General features: G+C 36.4%; 1 protein-coding gene across 3 annotated transcripts in view; it reads left to right on the forward strand.

Annotated features, from left to right (window-relative positions):
* The window catches only part of shprh (SNF2 histone linker PHD RING helicase), a 35,694-nt gene extending 23,148 nt beyond the window's left edge, over positions 1–12,546 (forward strand). For 2 of the 3 annotated variants that reach the window (XM_088625175.1, XM_088625176.1), the window contains exons 21-30: positions 595–820; positions 1,063–1,200; positions 1,716–1,817; positions 2,303–2,374; positions 3,948–4,136; positions 4,542–4,634; positions 6,008–6,094; positions 7,730–7,908; positions 9,561–9,641; positions 10,509–12,546. In XM_088625175.1, coding sequence (XP_088481301.1) covers positions 595–820; positions 1,063–1,200; positions 1,716–1,817; positions 2,303–2,374; positions 3,948–4,136; positions 4,542–4,634; positions 6,008–6,094; positions 7,730–7,908; positions 9,561–9,641; positions 10,509–10,605 — 1,264 coding nt within the window. In that variant the 3' untranslated portion in view covers positions 10,606–12,546. Of the gene's footprint in view, positions 1–594; positions 825–1,062; positions 1,201–1,715; positions 1,818–2,302; positions 2,375–3,947; positions 4,137–4,541; positions 4,635–6,007; positions 6,095–7,729; positions 7,909–9,560; positions 9,642–10,508 lie in introns of those variants that run through there. The other variant, XR_015935370.1, reaches the window with a different exon arrangement.
* The last annotated feature ends 4,487 nt before the right edge of the window (positions 12,547–17,033 follow it).

Consider the following 17,033-nt stretch of genomic DNA (forward strand, 5'->3'; position numbering starts at 1 on the left):
GATCATCCTGTAAGATGGGGAAAGAAAGGGTGTTAGGGTGGTAGGGAAGCACCAAAGGAATACAGTTGTGAGGCCAGTAGTTCCTGATTGAGTTGATGATCTTAGGGCTGTTTTTGGCTCGGGTGAGGGCCCTGTCAATAACATGGGTGGTGTATCCCCTTATCTTATCTTATCTTATCTTATCTTATATTATCTCATCCCCTGTTGATGAAAAAAGTGCATTTTAAGTGCTTGGTTTTGGAAATATATGTTGTCACTGCAAAGTCGTCAAAGTGTGAGGAACTGTGAAAATGGGAGAGTTTTTAGTATGTTTGGGGTGAAATGAGCTATAGAGGAGATAGTTGTGTGAATCTGTGGGTTTGTAATAGACTAAAGTAGAGGGTCATGGATGGTTAATGGATAGGTTTATGTTTAGAAATGGAAGATTATTTAATGTTCATTACTGCTATTAAAGTTGCTAGTGGAAGCAGTACACCTAATGACACATAAGAAAATATAAAAATCATATGTTGAGCTTTGACGTATGATATGCAGTACATTAAATATATTTGTCTTACTTGTCTCCTTGTTATTGCACAACATTCAAACTTCCAGTGTCAAGGGACAAACCGCCATCTTCGAGGAGATGATTGAAGACGAGGAAGGCTTGGTGGATGACCGGTTGCCGACTACCAGCCGTGGGCTGTGGGCGGCCAGTGAGATGGAGCGTACCCTGAAGGCCATTCTCTCCTTTGCCAAAGCTCGCCGTATGGACGCCAGCCTCCTTGAAGAAGGGACCACTTTTCTGGAGATGTTTGAATGCTGGAAGAAAGAATACAAAGTATGTAAGGCACCATTGAAACAACTGGCTTAAAGATTTGGTGTTTTTTTAATAAGGAATTTTTAAAATCTTGTTTTTCTTATAGACTATAGCAGCTGCACAAAGCTGACCCATTTAGATAAATATTGTTGAAGGAGTAGAAGAATTTATTTTTTTTGGTCACCTGGATTTTACTGTGGAGCTCCAGAAAATAAGTTGAAAGGCGGCATTCTGGCAAGGCTCCTGTCTGTCTTTCTGCTTAGTTGCTGCACGAGTACTGGATGGTGCTAAGGGATCATGTCTCGGCCATTGACGAGCTGGGGATGGCAACGGAGCGCCTGCGTGTGCGACATCCTGATGAGCCCAAGCCCAAAGTGCTCCACATCATTGAGCCTCACGAGGTCAGTGCTACAGGCCAGACAGAAAGATAAGGCAGGAGACTAAGGGAGTGTGATCTCAGTCACCAGGGCCATATTGGATAAAATGACTCTGTAATACATATTGAGAGGAGGAGAGACTTAGCTCCGTGGGGCGGCACAGCAGGGCAGTGGTTGGCATTGCTGCCTTGCAGTGCTGGGGCCCTGAGTTCAATTCCTGAGGTGCTACCTGTGTTGAGTTTGTATGGTCTCCGTATGTTTGCGTGGGTTTCCTCTGGGTGTTCTGGTTTCCTCCCACTGACCAAATACACACTGGCACGTTACTTGGCTTCTGTGAAAATCGGCCTGGGTATGAGTGCATGCGTGTCTGTGTGTGCCCTGCGATGGATTATTGTTGCAGGCAAACATCATAAAACAAATCACAGAAAAATGTTTCAATGTTTCAAATGTGAAAATGCTTTCAGGCATTAATCGGTCCTGCATATGGCACTTTTCCTCAGTCACTCTGATGTACTCAAACTATTTTCATTTCCTTTTAGGTGGAACAAAATAGAGTTAAACTATTAAATGACAGGGCTGTTGCAAAATCCCAGTTGCAAAAGAAACTTGGGCAGCTGTTATACCTTACAAATCTTGAAAAGGTAAGATGTAATTTAGAATACAGAATCTCCTTTCCTTTCATGAGGAATTAACTGTGGAATTTACTCTTAAGAGATTAATGGTTTCCCATTTTGGGTATTAAATTGTTTTTTTCCCTACATAATTTGATGCGTTCATGTTTAATTTAGCTCTGAAATTACATTTTGCCTTTATTAAATCTATGTCTGAAAACATACAGTTAATATAGCATTGCATTTTATTTTAATTTGTAATTACCTCAGGTTTTATGTATCCAAAAGTAAGCATTCCAATGACTCTTCCAAGATGAGTTTGCCCAAAATTTATAGAAATGTATTAGGATATATTAAAAAAAAACATTTCATCGATAATGGTACTTAAATTCATGAAGAGGGTTAAAGGTGCTGTAAGTAATGCTTAACCATTTGTAGGCCATAAGGTGAACTGAGAATAAATACACTTGTAATTAGTATTATAAATCTCCTAATAATTAATTATGTTTTTAAAGTCACAGGATAAATCCACTGGGGGCCTGAATCCAGAGCCTTGTCCGATCTGTGCTCGACCACTCGGACAGCAAGTAAGGTTTCCAGACACATGAAAATCGTGAGCAAATGTTTAAGAGTCTGAAGACAAAATCAGGGCAGATATGTGACTGAGCAATATTAAGTCTGCACTCTATGTTGAGGGTTTAGAATTAAGGATTTGTTTATGGTTAAGAGGAGTTGTGATAAAAACTAATGTTGCTATTAGTATTTAAGGATAAGATTAGGGTCAATGTTAGTGGTAAGGGTTAGAATTAAAGGTTGAGTTAAGTTAAGATGAGAATTTGTGTTTAGTTTTGAGTTATTACTGAGTTATTAATAACAAGGTGAGTGGCATGTACTACAGAAAAGAAATCTTGATTTAAGTGAAGGTCCTGTACCCACAAACTAAATAGGTTGAATACAGTAATGCAGTCTTTCTGTATATGATTATAATGTTGAGTATATTTTTTATAGACTGAATACAAGCATGTGTAAAAAAAAAAACAGTTTGTTTAATTTGTTGTTTTAAAATAAATGTATATGCAAAAATGTATTGTGGAACATTTTCGAAAACAAGTATAAAATACTAAAGTGATATTAGTTTTTCTATATTAATTTTACCTGATGCTGTAATTCTAATTCTGAGGTTTTTTTTGTTCAGCATTCAACATTCAAATTAGATCGTGCAGCTGTACTGTGAGAGTGATTACTGATGTGAATTTAAATTTCCACAAAACAAGAATTTGCCTATGAATAATTGTGATGTACTGTAGATTGACATGTTGTTTTTGTGATGCAACTTTGCTTGGATTTTTCCAGAAGTCTTTTCTCTAGAGGGGGTCATGTTAGGTGTATCAGGATGTTTCATTGTGTGATCTGTAGGGTTTTGTCTCTGCACTCTAGAGACTTTAGTCTCTCTGAATTACTGTCAGTAATTTACAGTGAAAGAACAGTGAGAACACAACAAAAATATTTCCCTTAATATTGATTTAATAGCATGTTGCCATTCTGTAAAAGAAATGGAACCACCTGCTATGCTTAATCAAGAGATAGTACTAGAGTACATTCTGACCCTAAAGGAAGATTGGAATTGTAACGTATTTTTTCTTGTTTGGTGTTAAACATTTTTCTGTTTAATCATGATTATGATTATGATTATGATAGTGCTATTTATTCTGTTTATTCTGTTCATGTAAAGTGTAAAGTTCAAGTGTATTCTGTTGTCCTCAGCCAAGAAAAATATCTGGTAATGCTGCATACACTGTATATAGAATTACAAAGCTGTAGTTCTGAGTGAAAGCAAAATTGAAAACTGGAGACAATTTCTCAAGTCAATAAAAGAAGGATGTGTATTTGGAAGCCACTAGTCAACTATGATTGACCCCATTAAAATGAGACTACATCTGCCTTTGGAGCAGGTATCAGTATAAAATAAATGACCAGGCTTCAAGAGACCTTATCCCCATTTGTCTTTTGTGAAGTTACATCCATCTAATATTTCCACATGGAAATCAGAAGTAAGGCTTTTATCATTGTCAATTTTCAACTAAAGAAAAGGCCTGCTGAAGGGTTCTTGTAAAACGCAGTATTTCCACAAACACACTAGCATTTTGTTTTTTTTCACAGTGGGCAGTTTTGACTTGTGGCCACTGCTTTTGCAACGAGTGTATTGCCATCATTGTGGAGCAGTACAGTGTTGGGACCCGCAGGAAAGCTATCAAGTGTGCTATCTGCAGACAGACCACCTCCCACACCGAGATCTCCTATGTGTTCACCGCTGAGACTGCCAATCAAGGACAGGAGATCCCTGTCAAGGTATCACAGGCCTGTCAGAAGCTCTGTTTTGTCCTCCTTTGCTTCATATCCCAGCATCCTTTCTTTCTCTCCCTCACACCTGAGGAAGGTTTATTTTCTTTCTACTTTTCAACATGGAATTGACCCCCTACTTCTTTCTTTGCAGCAGATGCACCAATGCAGCTTCACTCTAATCTCTTACAATACATACATAATTTAATATCCTTTTATCTAGCTCTGTATAAAATTATTTATTATATTTTATGCCTTCAGTTGTATTTTGTTTTGGTATAATGAACCAGGCATTCTTAAAATGTTGAATAGTACCATATTCATGTAATGATTTAATCCTTTAATGATCTTTGTGATTATTTCTTCAGTACTGTGTGCTTCCACTGATGGGTAAACTTTCCTTGTCTTCTGCAGGGTAGCCATTCCACAAAGGTAGAAGCTGTAGTGAGAGCCTTAAAGAAGATCCAGATGACAGACCCCGGGGCCAAATCGCTAGTCTTCTCCATGGTAAATTTACAGTTACAATGATGAAAATTGTAAACGGTTGATTAAAAAAACTATCACTAACACTAGCTTACATCAGTTTAATTTGGATGAAAACAAGCCCTAAAAAATAATATATATTTTTTGGTTGTCTAGGAAGTAAAGTTCTTTGCAGAATGGAGCAGTGAGTAAACTAGTTAAACTAGTTAAAAGTAAAAGAAGTCTTTTTCTGTACAATCTACAGTGATAACTGGTTGTGTTCTACATTCTACAACATGCTATCTCACAGGAAACAGGCAAGGAATGAGCTGGCATGAACAGCTTCACTGCTGTGTAATTAATGAGATGATCAAGGTCCTAGTCTGGGGATCTAAAATTGCATTTTACTGATCAGTGTGAATGTCCCACTAGTTTTGTGAGATTTAAGAACCCATCAGAGATGCTGTTTTTTCATATTGAGTTAATTGGTGTTGCTAAATTGTTCTTGTGTGTTTGTGGGTCTGCTCTGTGATGTTAATTATAGATCTGAACATATTAGACTTCTGTCTTCTGCAGAAACAGCCAACAAAGAACTATACCTGGCAACTGAGGTAAAAATACTGCTCAAGGAATTAGAGAGAGGGAAACTGAATCCTTCAGATTAAGATCTTGCTTAGAACTAAGTTTTTCTAAAACAGATACTGAACAAATAATACATCACTAAATAATGCTCTTTTCACCTGGTGGAGAGGAATTCAGAATTTTTAACATATAAATCAACAGTCCTTCACTCAGGGCATAGTGTGTGGAATTTTCTCTGCTTAAAGTGGGAGAGTAGTACGGACTTGTTGTTGGAAGGTAATGAATTTAAATCCCAAGTGAGACACTGCTGTTGTACTCTTGAGCAAAATACTTCACTTGAATTGTTCCAGTTACTCAGCTGCATCAATGCAAATGTAATACACTAATAATAACTTTGGATGCTTGATTTGTGAAAATAGTTTTTCCTTGTAGTTTATTCTCCTTATTACTTTGCTTTCTCTCTTCTCTTCACACCTCCCTGTTCCTGTCATTATTTTATCCTGTCTTCTCTGTTGATATTCTCAGAAGGCTAACATTATTTCACAGCAATTAGTTTAATATGAGTTAAATATTATAACAGCTGTTTGGCTATGTTTACTGCTTCAGGTACATGACAGAACCATGACAGCTATGAAATACTCTCAAGGATGCATGTTGCTTTACTTCTTTATAATAGGGTGGTGCTTTGATGTGAAGCCATCATTTGTATACTCTCCCACATGTAACAGTGCAATGTACCTTACAAATTGAAACTGCATTAAAACTTTTTTTGTATTGAAAATATAATGTCTCTTTAACTGTACGTGATTTGTTTTTGTTATGTGTTTGTATTACAGTGGCAAGGTGTACTGGACATCATTGCACAGGCCCTGTATGACAACAATATGGAGTTTTCTCAGATCAATGGGATTCATAAATTTCAAGTGAGTGCTATTTGTTACTAATAAATAGAAAGCTTTGTGCTTTTTAACAAAATCTTCATTTTGTGAATGAGGGTTAGATAATAATCTGTTTAAGTGTCCTTTTTGTGGGTTAGGGTCGGCTAGGGTAGTCTTCAAATTTTATTTTTTCAAGATCTGATTAGTCTACTATTAAATACATTTCTACTGACAGAGACTTCATGCAGTATTTCAAAATGATTAAAACATTTTTATAGCTTCCCCTGAGCACTTGAATTTTTCAGTCTTCAATCCTGACTCACAGAGGCCAGATTAACATAAACTGCAGTCATGTTTTTAATGGGAATATAGATGGATGTGAAGGCCATAGCAGATTGTATGAAAATATTTATGGATGTGAGTCTCCAGAAGCCTGTTGTAATCTTTGATACGCGTTTATCTTACTGTTCCTCCACCCTTGCTTGCTTGTGAATTGTATTCTGGGAAACTAATTGTCATCCTAAAGGAAAGCTGTTAATTTCACAAAATGGACATAAACTGGTAAATCTTTATTTGGTAAAGCTCTTCTTTCTGGAGTATTTCTGATACTTCTCCTACTGCCCAAAGCAGAATTTGCTGCTGTTTGTCATCTTTGGTGAGAATTCTGTTGCACCCTCGAACACAGCTTTGTTTATGAATTCATCAGGATTTCTGTGTATCTTTTGTAATCCTTACTCTGTTGATTATGACTATGGAATGAATGAATATCATCATGAATAATGTGTGTAAGTAGGTTAGGTAGTTATTATTGTTATTAATCTTTTGGTAGTCATCTTTAGTTTTTAAACTACTGAGACACTGTCTAGTGCACTAACACCTCTTTGTACCATTTAGCACAAAAGTTTAAGTACTTTGTGGTATGATTAAATATTTTGTATTTAAGATTTAATTTTGATACGATAGTGTTTAGTTTAAAAGGCACCCTAAGACTTCCATCTTTTTTACTGCCAATACTGTACTGAGGACCATCCTAAAGTGAATATGTAAAATATTGACCTACTTCCTTTTACCAAAAACTAAATCACTTCCAATACATGAGTTAAAGTATAAGAGTTACTTTAAGAGATTTTTCTTTAGTGGAACAAAGTCTGTATGCATTATTGTCTTCATATGTATAGAACTAGTGGGAATAAAAACTCTTCAGCAACAGACTCAGTAGATCAACCCCTTTTCTTAAGCAGCTCACCTGCTTTTAGAGAGTAAGTTTCCAATAACCCCTCCTCACATCTCACACTCATTTGTTACCAAAATAGCCAAATCGGTCCAGTCCTGTCAGTCAGCAGACTGTCATTGGTGCTCCTTTCATTTACTCACCAACAGGCAATTACTGCTTATAAGTACAATAGATTCCAATTAACTCTAATTACCATCATACAAACCAGCCATCAGCACACCCCCTGGAACTTTCCTTAAAGGTCCCAAAACTAGCCTATTTTAAACAACCACACACCTGGTTAGCATCTCCGGCTGCCAAAACAGAGAATTACTCTTCAACCCTTCGGTAGATCAGTAGACTGGCACATTTTTTTAAGGGTTTCCCTCACAGCACATCATTTTTTCCCATCTTTTAAAACACTGAAATATAACACACTATGTGTTTCATCTGTATTTATCTTTCAGGAGAACCTTTCGTCCTTCAAATATGAGGAAAAAATCAACATATTGCTGCTTCCTTTGCATACTGGTTCTAACGGGCTGAACATAATTGAGGCCACCCATGTACTTCTTGTAGAGCCCATCCTCAACCCTGCTCATGAGCTGCAGGCCATAGGCAGAGTTCACCGCATTGGACAGACAAGGTTACCCGCCACTACTAGCTCTCTTCTGTTTTATTCTGTAAAGAAACTATTGGATATACAAGTACTCTACAGAACAGTAATGAGAATACTGAATACAAGTGCAAACTGAAGCATTGGCACTATTTGTTTAAATAATGTTTAAGCTAGTTTAAATAATGTTTCGATTGTTCTTATTCATTAATTTCTTGTCAAGGCTTTCTGACCAGTGATCTGTGCTTTTGACTAGTAAGTTGCAGATCTTAAATGTTGTCCCCTGCTGTTAAACATGAGTTGGTTCACCTAGAATCTTTACTACTACTCATAAGGATAGATCGGTTTATAAAACAAATGGCATTTATTTGCACTAAATGAGTTACTGGATAAAATTATTTAAGATAGAAAGTTCCTGTATGTTTGTGTTTAATTATCGGTGGTGAAAAGTCTATACTAAATTTGCTTTCGACTTATTTTCCTTTGGTCTGCTTTTGTACAATAACATCTAACATAAAAAAACACTTATGACATCTACAGCTGTAGATGTACAGTGTAGCGAAACAACATATAATGGATAATAAGAACAGTGAAAATAAGGAGGGTTAATGAACATAATAACTTAAGCTTTGCCCATGTGTTCCTTAATCAGGGTGGCTTTTTTCATAAGAATAAATAAAATACAGACAGTGTAGGAGTCATACGTTGGATAGAGTATGTGTTTCACTTGTAGCTAACCAAATACAATACAGAGGGTCCCAGTTCAGTTCCAGTCACATTCCTAAATACTGCAATTAATAGCAAAATGGCTTAGAAAGGGGAAGTGACATTCATAATGTAATTGACCTGAGATACATTCCCAATATACAGTTTACACACAGGTACTGTATGTACATTTAATGTACAGTACATATTAACCCATAAAAACAATAAATAGAAATAGCATCACAAACTCCTTTGTAATTTTAGTCTTGTCAAAACAAACAGTCATTCACTGCTTCACGGTGGGCATTTCCACACACTGTTCATGGATTTAGAGTTAGAGATCAAACCCTGATCCATTGATTGGATCAGTGATGTACTGCATGGTTGTAATTACTTAACTTTAATGTTAATGCATAACAATTCATAATCTAAGACATGTACAGCAGCACTGTCTACAGGAAGAATTTTTAATTTTAGATTCTGCTCTGCAATATATTTTTATTTTTAGAATAAAGTAATCCACAAACAAATTACATTCCATGTTTTTGGTGTTTTGAAAAACAGCTTAACTGCAGGGAATCTAAACATCGAGTTCCTCACTTTATCAAATACAAAACAATGTATAATAGGGACCATCTGTATGTTAGCCACCAAAATAGCCTAAACTGAGTGGTATTCAAGAAAAAGCTAGTAAAGCCATCTTTATTTCTTTTTTAAAGGCTTTTTAATTATGTTTTTTCAGATATCACAATTTTGAGCCACACTTATAATTACAGTAAAGTAGCCAGCCTTCTTTCAGTCAAACCAAACACTACATTCTTAAACATGTGTGGCCTAACAGCTCTTGAGGACAATTCTCAGCTTTGTAACCACTTTGTTCAAGAATTTCACAGTCAGTTTCAATGTTGAGCCATGTTCTTTTAAGCAACAATTTTATAACTTTGTCTTACTAACAACTTCTACCCTTTTGTTTTCAGACCCACTTTTGTTCACAGGTTCCTCATAAAATCGACAATAGAGGAGAGAATGCAGGCCATGCTGAAAACTGCAGAAAGAAGGTAGACTCACTTTTGATTTAAAATGCTCCATTACAGAATTAAAAAACTGAACAGAAATGTTTCCTGTGCTTTCTGTCATTGTTACAACCATGTGCCTATAAAAGAAGTCTGTAAGAATTCAGATTAATTGTAGCACCAAATTCCAGTCTTGGGTGATCATTACCTAGGTTCATGCAAATCCAAAAGAGCAGCAAAAATACCGAAGCCCATCATTTTTAAAAAGCACTGCTACTGTAGGTCTCTGCCTAGTTTTAGTAGTACAGAAGTATATGAAATTAGAGAAAAGAAAATAGTTCTTTATTTGTTGATTCATCATTCAAATGAGTAAGGTTCTAAGATGATTTTGACAAAAGTTTAGTGACTTAAGGTATTTCAGCAAGTCCACAACCTATAAAGTGCTGCAGGGTTTTTTTTAAAATAAAATGTGACCCGATGTCATTTCCTCTACAAACAACATAGTAAAGGAAGTGAGATAGGTTTCTGAAATATCTAAAGTCGGGACTAACTTCTACATCTTCTTTTGAAAAATACTGAAATCTGTGTTGCTGAAAAACATTTTTGGAAGTTACATTACATTTATTGGAAGTTAATGGTTAACAGTTTAGCTGTGTTAACGTTTGTTTAGAAAATGTGTTATTCCTGGGGAACTATTCACCATTCCCCCCAGGATATATATTTTTATCCATCTTCAAGTGTCGGATTGTATGGTTATTGCAGAAAGTATTAGATAGAACCTTGCCAGTACAAGGACCTACACATGCTCTGGAATGTGCCATTGATATGAAAAATGGAACTTTTGCTAACCATGCACTTTTACAATGTCTTTAGGGTGAGTAATGGTGCTGTCGTTGATCTTGATTTTTCTAGCCATGGCACTACCTCCTTGAAGCACTCTGAGGCATCTGTTCTGACTGTGGCAGACTTGGCTGATCTTTTTACAGAGGACACTGAAGCTTTGGAGTGATACCTCAGATTTTTCTATTGCTTTATTTTGAAAGGGACTGAATGCTCCTTAGGTCAGGGTGACTGTGTATTTCTCCAGTCTTCATGGTGCAGTGACCTGTATTTTTATATATCGCAAACAGATTTTTTTGTATTTGTTGGAAATGCCACAAAACCTTTGTGCACGTGGAAGCCTTTTAAGTCTTTCACTTGAAACCTCGTAAAATATAAGGTACCACACAAGTGGCATTCTTCTGATACCCCTAGCATCCAATGAAGATTATCCTTCTTCACAAATCTATCAAATTTTCTTTGGGTGCTTTTTTAACCTTTTTGTTTTAATTTTTCACATTGATAAAATAAAATATATGAATGAGACAGAGTGAAGGGCTAATTGAACATATTTTTTTAGAAAAAGTTATGTGAACACACTGTCACAGTTTTAACTAATAAAATTTTAGCTAGCGATACGTCTTTCAAAAAGAATAATTAGCAAAAGAATGTCATCAAGTGCTATCTAATTGTATTTCGGCCTCCACCAAGCCTTGTGCCTGAAGATTAATAGTAATAGAGTCATTGTGAAGGATGAGTTGAAGATTGTGACAGTTATATCTGAAAACACAGTTATTTACACCCAAAAGCTCTCTATCACAGGACACTTCCAAAATGTATAGATGAGTACTGGTACTCAAGTAAATGTGTGACAGAGGTGGTCAGGGGTTATCTTCATCTGAAATTGCCGGTATGCATAACTGCATAAATTAAAAATGCTACATAAATCAATCCATTTTAAACTAGCACAAACAAATTTGTAGTACTTTTCTCTCTCAAATAGAAAGTTACCTGAGAGTGAATTGATTTTATAGGAGAGAAGCAAGTTGTATAGAGAAGAGACTTGACCCTTTTTCAGTGACTATTGAAGCTGTTAGATCAGCTGTTGGATAAGAAAGATAAACACTGTTCAGTGGCAAGCTGCAGATGCATAGGGCTGAATTGAGTCTGAGATGCATAAAATTGGAAAATCCAGGAACTGAGTAAATGTAGTCCTGAGGTGGTCGCATGTCGTTGACCGAATATGTCACCACAGGTATGGATAAGTCTGTACCAGAAATGCCCAGAGGGGCCATCTGTACATGAAATCCTCACACCCTTAACTCATAACACAATTTTATTACCCTTTCTTTCACACAGCACACAAATATCTCACACTGCACAGACCCTGACATAAGTTACAGTTTTAATTTTTTCTTTAATAGCCACATGCTTACCTTTACTGCTGGGCAGCATTTCCAGCCTGCTGCCACCATTCAGTCACATACCATTTTTTTCCACACACTGCTTCTTTAACTGACTCACATTTTCTTAATTCACCTGGCCATGACAAAGCAGGAGAGAAGACATGCTGCAGTCTGAAACCCCATTTCTGATGGGAAGTTCCAGCTGCCTTCCTGTTCACTGTTCATTCATGCTAGCAACCCTTCCCAGGTGTCCGTCACTGACAGCCCTCCATCCAGGGAACACCCCCTCTCCTGTTTTAACCAGCACACAACTAAAAGTCTACTATCACCAGTCTCTCTCTAAGAGCCCTGGTGGATGGCAGTGACTCCATTCCAGGTGCATTTCTTCTGCCTCTATGGAACTTCACAGGCTACCACCACCACTGCGCCTACACACTGAGACACCTGTCTTTTGCCCTCAATTATACAACCCTTACATTGCAGACACTGTGCTGCTTCACCTTGCAGTCCAGTCTCTGGTGAACTCAGACACACAAAACCCATCCTTGTAGTTTGCTGTCACATTCTCTTACACCCGGCCAGTCTACTGTACATACACCACTCGTGCACCAGCCCACATCTCTCTCACACTGGAGCAGCCTGCATCACGCACATATTCACAACAGGTTTGAGAGAGTTCTCCACCGACATGTTTTTCTGCTTTAAGGAAAGCAGTTTTATTTTCCTCTTGCTCTCCAAAAGACTCCCAGCAATCTCTACAGAGAAGTCAGACAGATTGTTTATATATGATTGCTCGCAGGTGTAGATCATACCATCAGTTGCCTGCAGCTGTGGCTTCATAAACAGACACTAACAGCCTGTCACAATGTCTTGTATACCAGAGTAGATAGGTGAATGCCTGATGGCCTCACCGCAAGATGTAGCTTCCTAAACAGGTGAAATTTAGAGGTCTACCAAGAAAGCAGTTGGCTTTGTTGTAGTTGTCCAGTGGGTTTGTCTTTCTTCAAATGGGACCAGTCATTACAGTGTTACCTTTGGGAGCAGAAAATACAAGATGTGAAGATTAAACAATAATAGATTAAACTTCCTCAATTGATTGCGAAAAAGTTGATGCCCTTAAGTCCCACTATGTCTTAAAGCTCTTCATCTGAATGGTGACTCCGGAACTTAGGTACAGCCAGGTCATCAGAAACTTTGGAGTGCTCACAGATTGTGAACCTGACCCTTGACCACTCTGTATGTCAATGGGAGTTATATAATATTTAACCAGCAGTTCTAATGACAGAACAACCAGTAATGATGAATACCTATGTCCACTCTGAATTGAAGGGATGACACTGTTCTTGTCTGCATGCAGAGGTTGGACTGTTGCATTGCCAAAACCAAAGTGTTTAACAACAGCTCATGTAGGTAGTTCCATTACAGATGACGGAACATCTTCTGTTCATTTGTTGAAATGCTGACTGTGGGAGCTCCAGTGCTAACTCCAGTACTAAATCACCATCTTGGTCATGAACCACCTGAAGTCCCCTTAGGATCTTTTTTTCTGGTAGATAAGGATTGGTGGACATTCAGGCTGAATTATCTCCAGGAGAAGGAGATAAGGTGGTCTGAACTTCCAGCACAGGCCAATATAAAAAAAACAAAAACATTTTAAACAATCAAATAGTTTGGTTGTGATTTTAAACAAAACCATCTCCGCTGTTGTCTGCCATTTAGGAGATGTTAGGTGAAACATTATCTTGCATAGTTTTCATCTGATATCAGGACATACAGGTTGAAGTTGGAAGAAACAGATTTCCATTACCAAAAAGACACTTGAAATTTTTGCTTGAAACAGAACTTTATAGTCATCAGTCACATGTTCTCTCTTCCTTCCTGGTTTCACCCAAGGATACAAAGCTTTTCCTTGTTTAGGAGTGGAATTTGATTTCTGTGACATTCTGTTAGATTAAGAAATTTAGTCCAAAGACGATTAAATGGAAGCTGGATATGAGCTTAACACTATAGTGCAATTACCTGGAAATGTAAGACTTGTCTATTTATGCTATAAACCATTTTTTACTGGTTAATCACTCTTAGGAGCATTGGAAGTAATTATGTAAATCCTAGATTAATAAATTCAAATAAGAGTTTACATACTTGGTTTTTATTACACAGTTCATAGTAGCAATGAGAGTTTTGTACTTGGGTTATTATTATTGTGAGTTATTGGGTTATTGTGTTATTTTTTAAAGCAACTGTTTTACAGTGCTGTTTAGCTCGATGCTTTTTATAAACCCAAGTTTATCACACAGTAGTCATTATCCTGTTTCTCTTCTTCATATTTAATGAATGTCCCTCTGCTAAGTAAATAAGAGGATAGGGTTGTGGAGACACTGGGACAACATTTTCTATAAAGCATAAGCTACCCACCTGGCTGACCTCTTGAAGAGTTTTTTAATTGCAATTATTTTCTGCATCCTAAAGAGGTATTACTCTTTTTTTTTCTTAATCACATTCAGATTGCATTCCGGGCTAATGTGAGTGTGTTTATCAAAGTTGAACAGCAGCTAATGTATTAGGAAGAATTGCACTATAAGGGCCTGAATACTCAGTGGTCAACAATGCCTTTCTTTCAGCATTTGTTTTTAATATAAGAGACAACACTGATGTAGAATTTCAATAACAGAAATATTCCATCACAATATTCCAGCTAAAGTAGATTTGTACATTTATGTAATTTGTATTTTCTTTGTGCAATTAGAGTTGTTCTAATGTAAAATTATTTGTATTTGTTCTGTTCTTTTCACAATAATGTTGCTGGTCAGTGAACCTTTATGTTAGAAGCAGGTTGTTATAAAACTTTCTGCAAATAAAACTTGTGCTGTCTGAAGAAATTTATTTTTTATCTCTTTGCTTTGTTTTCATTTCATTGTCTTACTTTAAGTGTTACTATTGATCTGGCCTGTACACTATAAATGTGTTCTGTGGTGAATATACAGTGTATAATTAGGTTTATGCTACAGCTATAGGATTATACCATAACTATAGCATTTAAAAATATAGACAGGTTACTGGATTAAGGTACAAACCTAAAGAGGAGTTGAAATATTTAATGTTCAAGGTTTTTCATTATAATAAATAGGCTGACACTTTTATCCAAACCACTTCCCTTTGTACCCATTTGTGTATACAGCTGGGAATTTTATTGGAGCAATCCTGAAACACCTTGTTCATTGATACCACAGCTGTGGTCCCCTTGGGGATTGAACCCACAACCTATCACACCAGAGCCCTAAAAACACCTCCATTGCTGACTAGTACTATTTGTCACATTATAGCAAATACATGTTTTTTTCATGTGTCATGTGTTGTCTTATACAACATGTAGAGCATTTTCAGGTTTTGTTAGTTTGTTTCCTTGTTAAAGCTGCTCGGAAGGAAAATGCTGGCCCCTCTAACCTGTGTAAGACACAGCTAGCTAACTGAAATTGCCTTTCATTCAGTGGAGTCTTTCACTGTTTCTCCTGGAGTTAAAAGAGCAACACTTTGGTTTAACATTGGGTTCCTCTTATTTGCAAGACAAAAACATGATTCAGTGTCAATAAAACCTTTCCAGTAAAGTCAACTTGTAAAAAGACAGACAAAGACAAAGGAAGATGGTTTCTGAGAACAAGGTTGTAGGGAATCAGTCTGTGACATTTAGAAACCAAACAACTGTTTGAAATTAAGTTGCAAGACTTTAAATGAATTCACAATACTGTATGTGATTTCTTCAGCAATGTCTCAATATTTAAAGTTCACTTGCCAGATGCAACAAGTACTGGCAACATTTTATGCTAAAACCATCTATCTAATCTATATCTAATTATCTAATCTATACTTCTGAGCTGAATTAAGTAGACAATTTTAAATAAATCTGGAGAGAATCTAATGTTCTTACATGTAAAGATTTGAGCAGGTTGAGCTAATATTTCATTGACAACCTTTATTTCAAGAACTGTTATTTTTTAGTGATACAATTGTCAATTGTCATGTCATTTGCCAAACCTGCTTTATACCATATGGTGTCACGGGAAGCCGGAGCCTACAAGTAATTAGTCAAATTAAAGTAATAAATGTAATTAGTAAAATTTCTGTTATTTGATCACTATATCCCTTCTAAGACAGCTTAACATTTACTCATCTCAACAAGTAGGAATGTATACATAAAAGGTGCAGGAAATGGTCGCTTGTTTAGTCATCCATAAAGAATTTACATCCATAAATTCACTTTTCTTTAAACAAAAAAGATGCCCATGCATGATCACTCACTAATTCAGATTTAACATTCTCTCAATACGCTGTTTGCTGCAGGCATTGCAATGGGAAAGTCTGTCTCAACCTTATTCTATCAGGCATCGACAGACCTGAAAAAAACAACTCTTTTGTAGAAGACAATTTTGTTCGCTTTGTGGAGGTGGAGGTTGCTCATCTAAGGCTGACCTCTGCTGCTTTTACCTTTCTATTTCCAGTCAATAAATCCCTACTAAATCTGTCATGTGATCATTGACCTCAATGTGACCTATTTCTCAGTGTATATGGTAATTCATTCGATTAGCAGCTTGGGTGTGCACGCAAAGCTGCCTCTGATCCGCACTAGCATTGCCTGTCTTCAGTCCTCTAATCTTGTTTTTTTCAAGTCTGGAAAATGTCATGGCCATACTTTATTACAAATGAGTGTCATGGACAACAATTACAGTATATAATAAGAATAAGTTCTAAACTTAAGAAATACTAGTGTTTATACAGTATATAAATTATTGTATTTTTCCATTATAAATAATGATTTATGAGAACCTTTTTGCATTTTTTCAGCATAAAGTTGAAAGAAAATCCCTATGATTACAGAAGTGTGAATTTCTCCTACTGTTGTGAAAATTTTACGAATGAGAAAATTCTTGTTCATTCTTTGTTTATTTGTTCAACTGCATTTGTAATTGATGCATACGATTGCTACTTATGCCTTACCTGGAAATGAGATAAATAAAAAAACATTTATTTTTCTATTTTTTTTCTTATCTGAGTTTCTCTTATCTGTTAATTATATGATGTAATACTCCTTTTAAAACCAAACCAGAAAATGACAGGAAATTACATTTGCAAACATTGATTTAAAAAAAAAGATTTATGAACTTGGTCAACACTTTCCAACACCCTTCTTTTTTTCCACCGTAAGTATATACTTTGG

The sequence above is a fragment of the Lepisosteus platostomus genome, chromosome 3, assembly GCF_059453375.1.
Source record: "Lepisosteus platostomus isolate fLepPlt1 chromosome 3, fLepPlt1.hap1, whole genome shotgun sequence".
In the NCBI taxonomy this organism is placed as follows: Eukaryota; Metazoa; Chordata; class Actinopteri; order Semionotiformes; family Lepisosteidae; genus Lepisosteus; species Lepisosteus platostomus.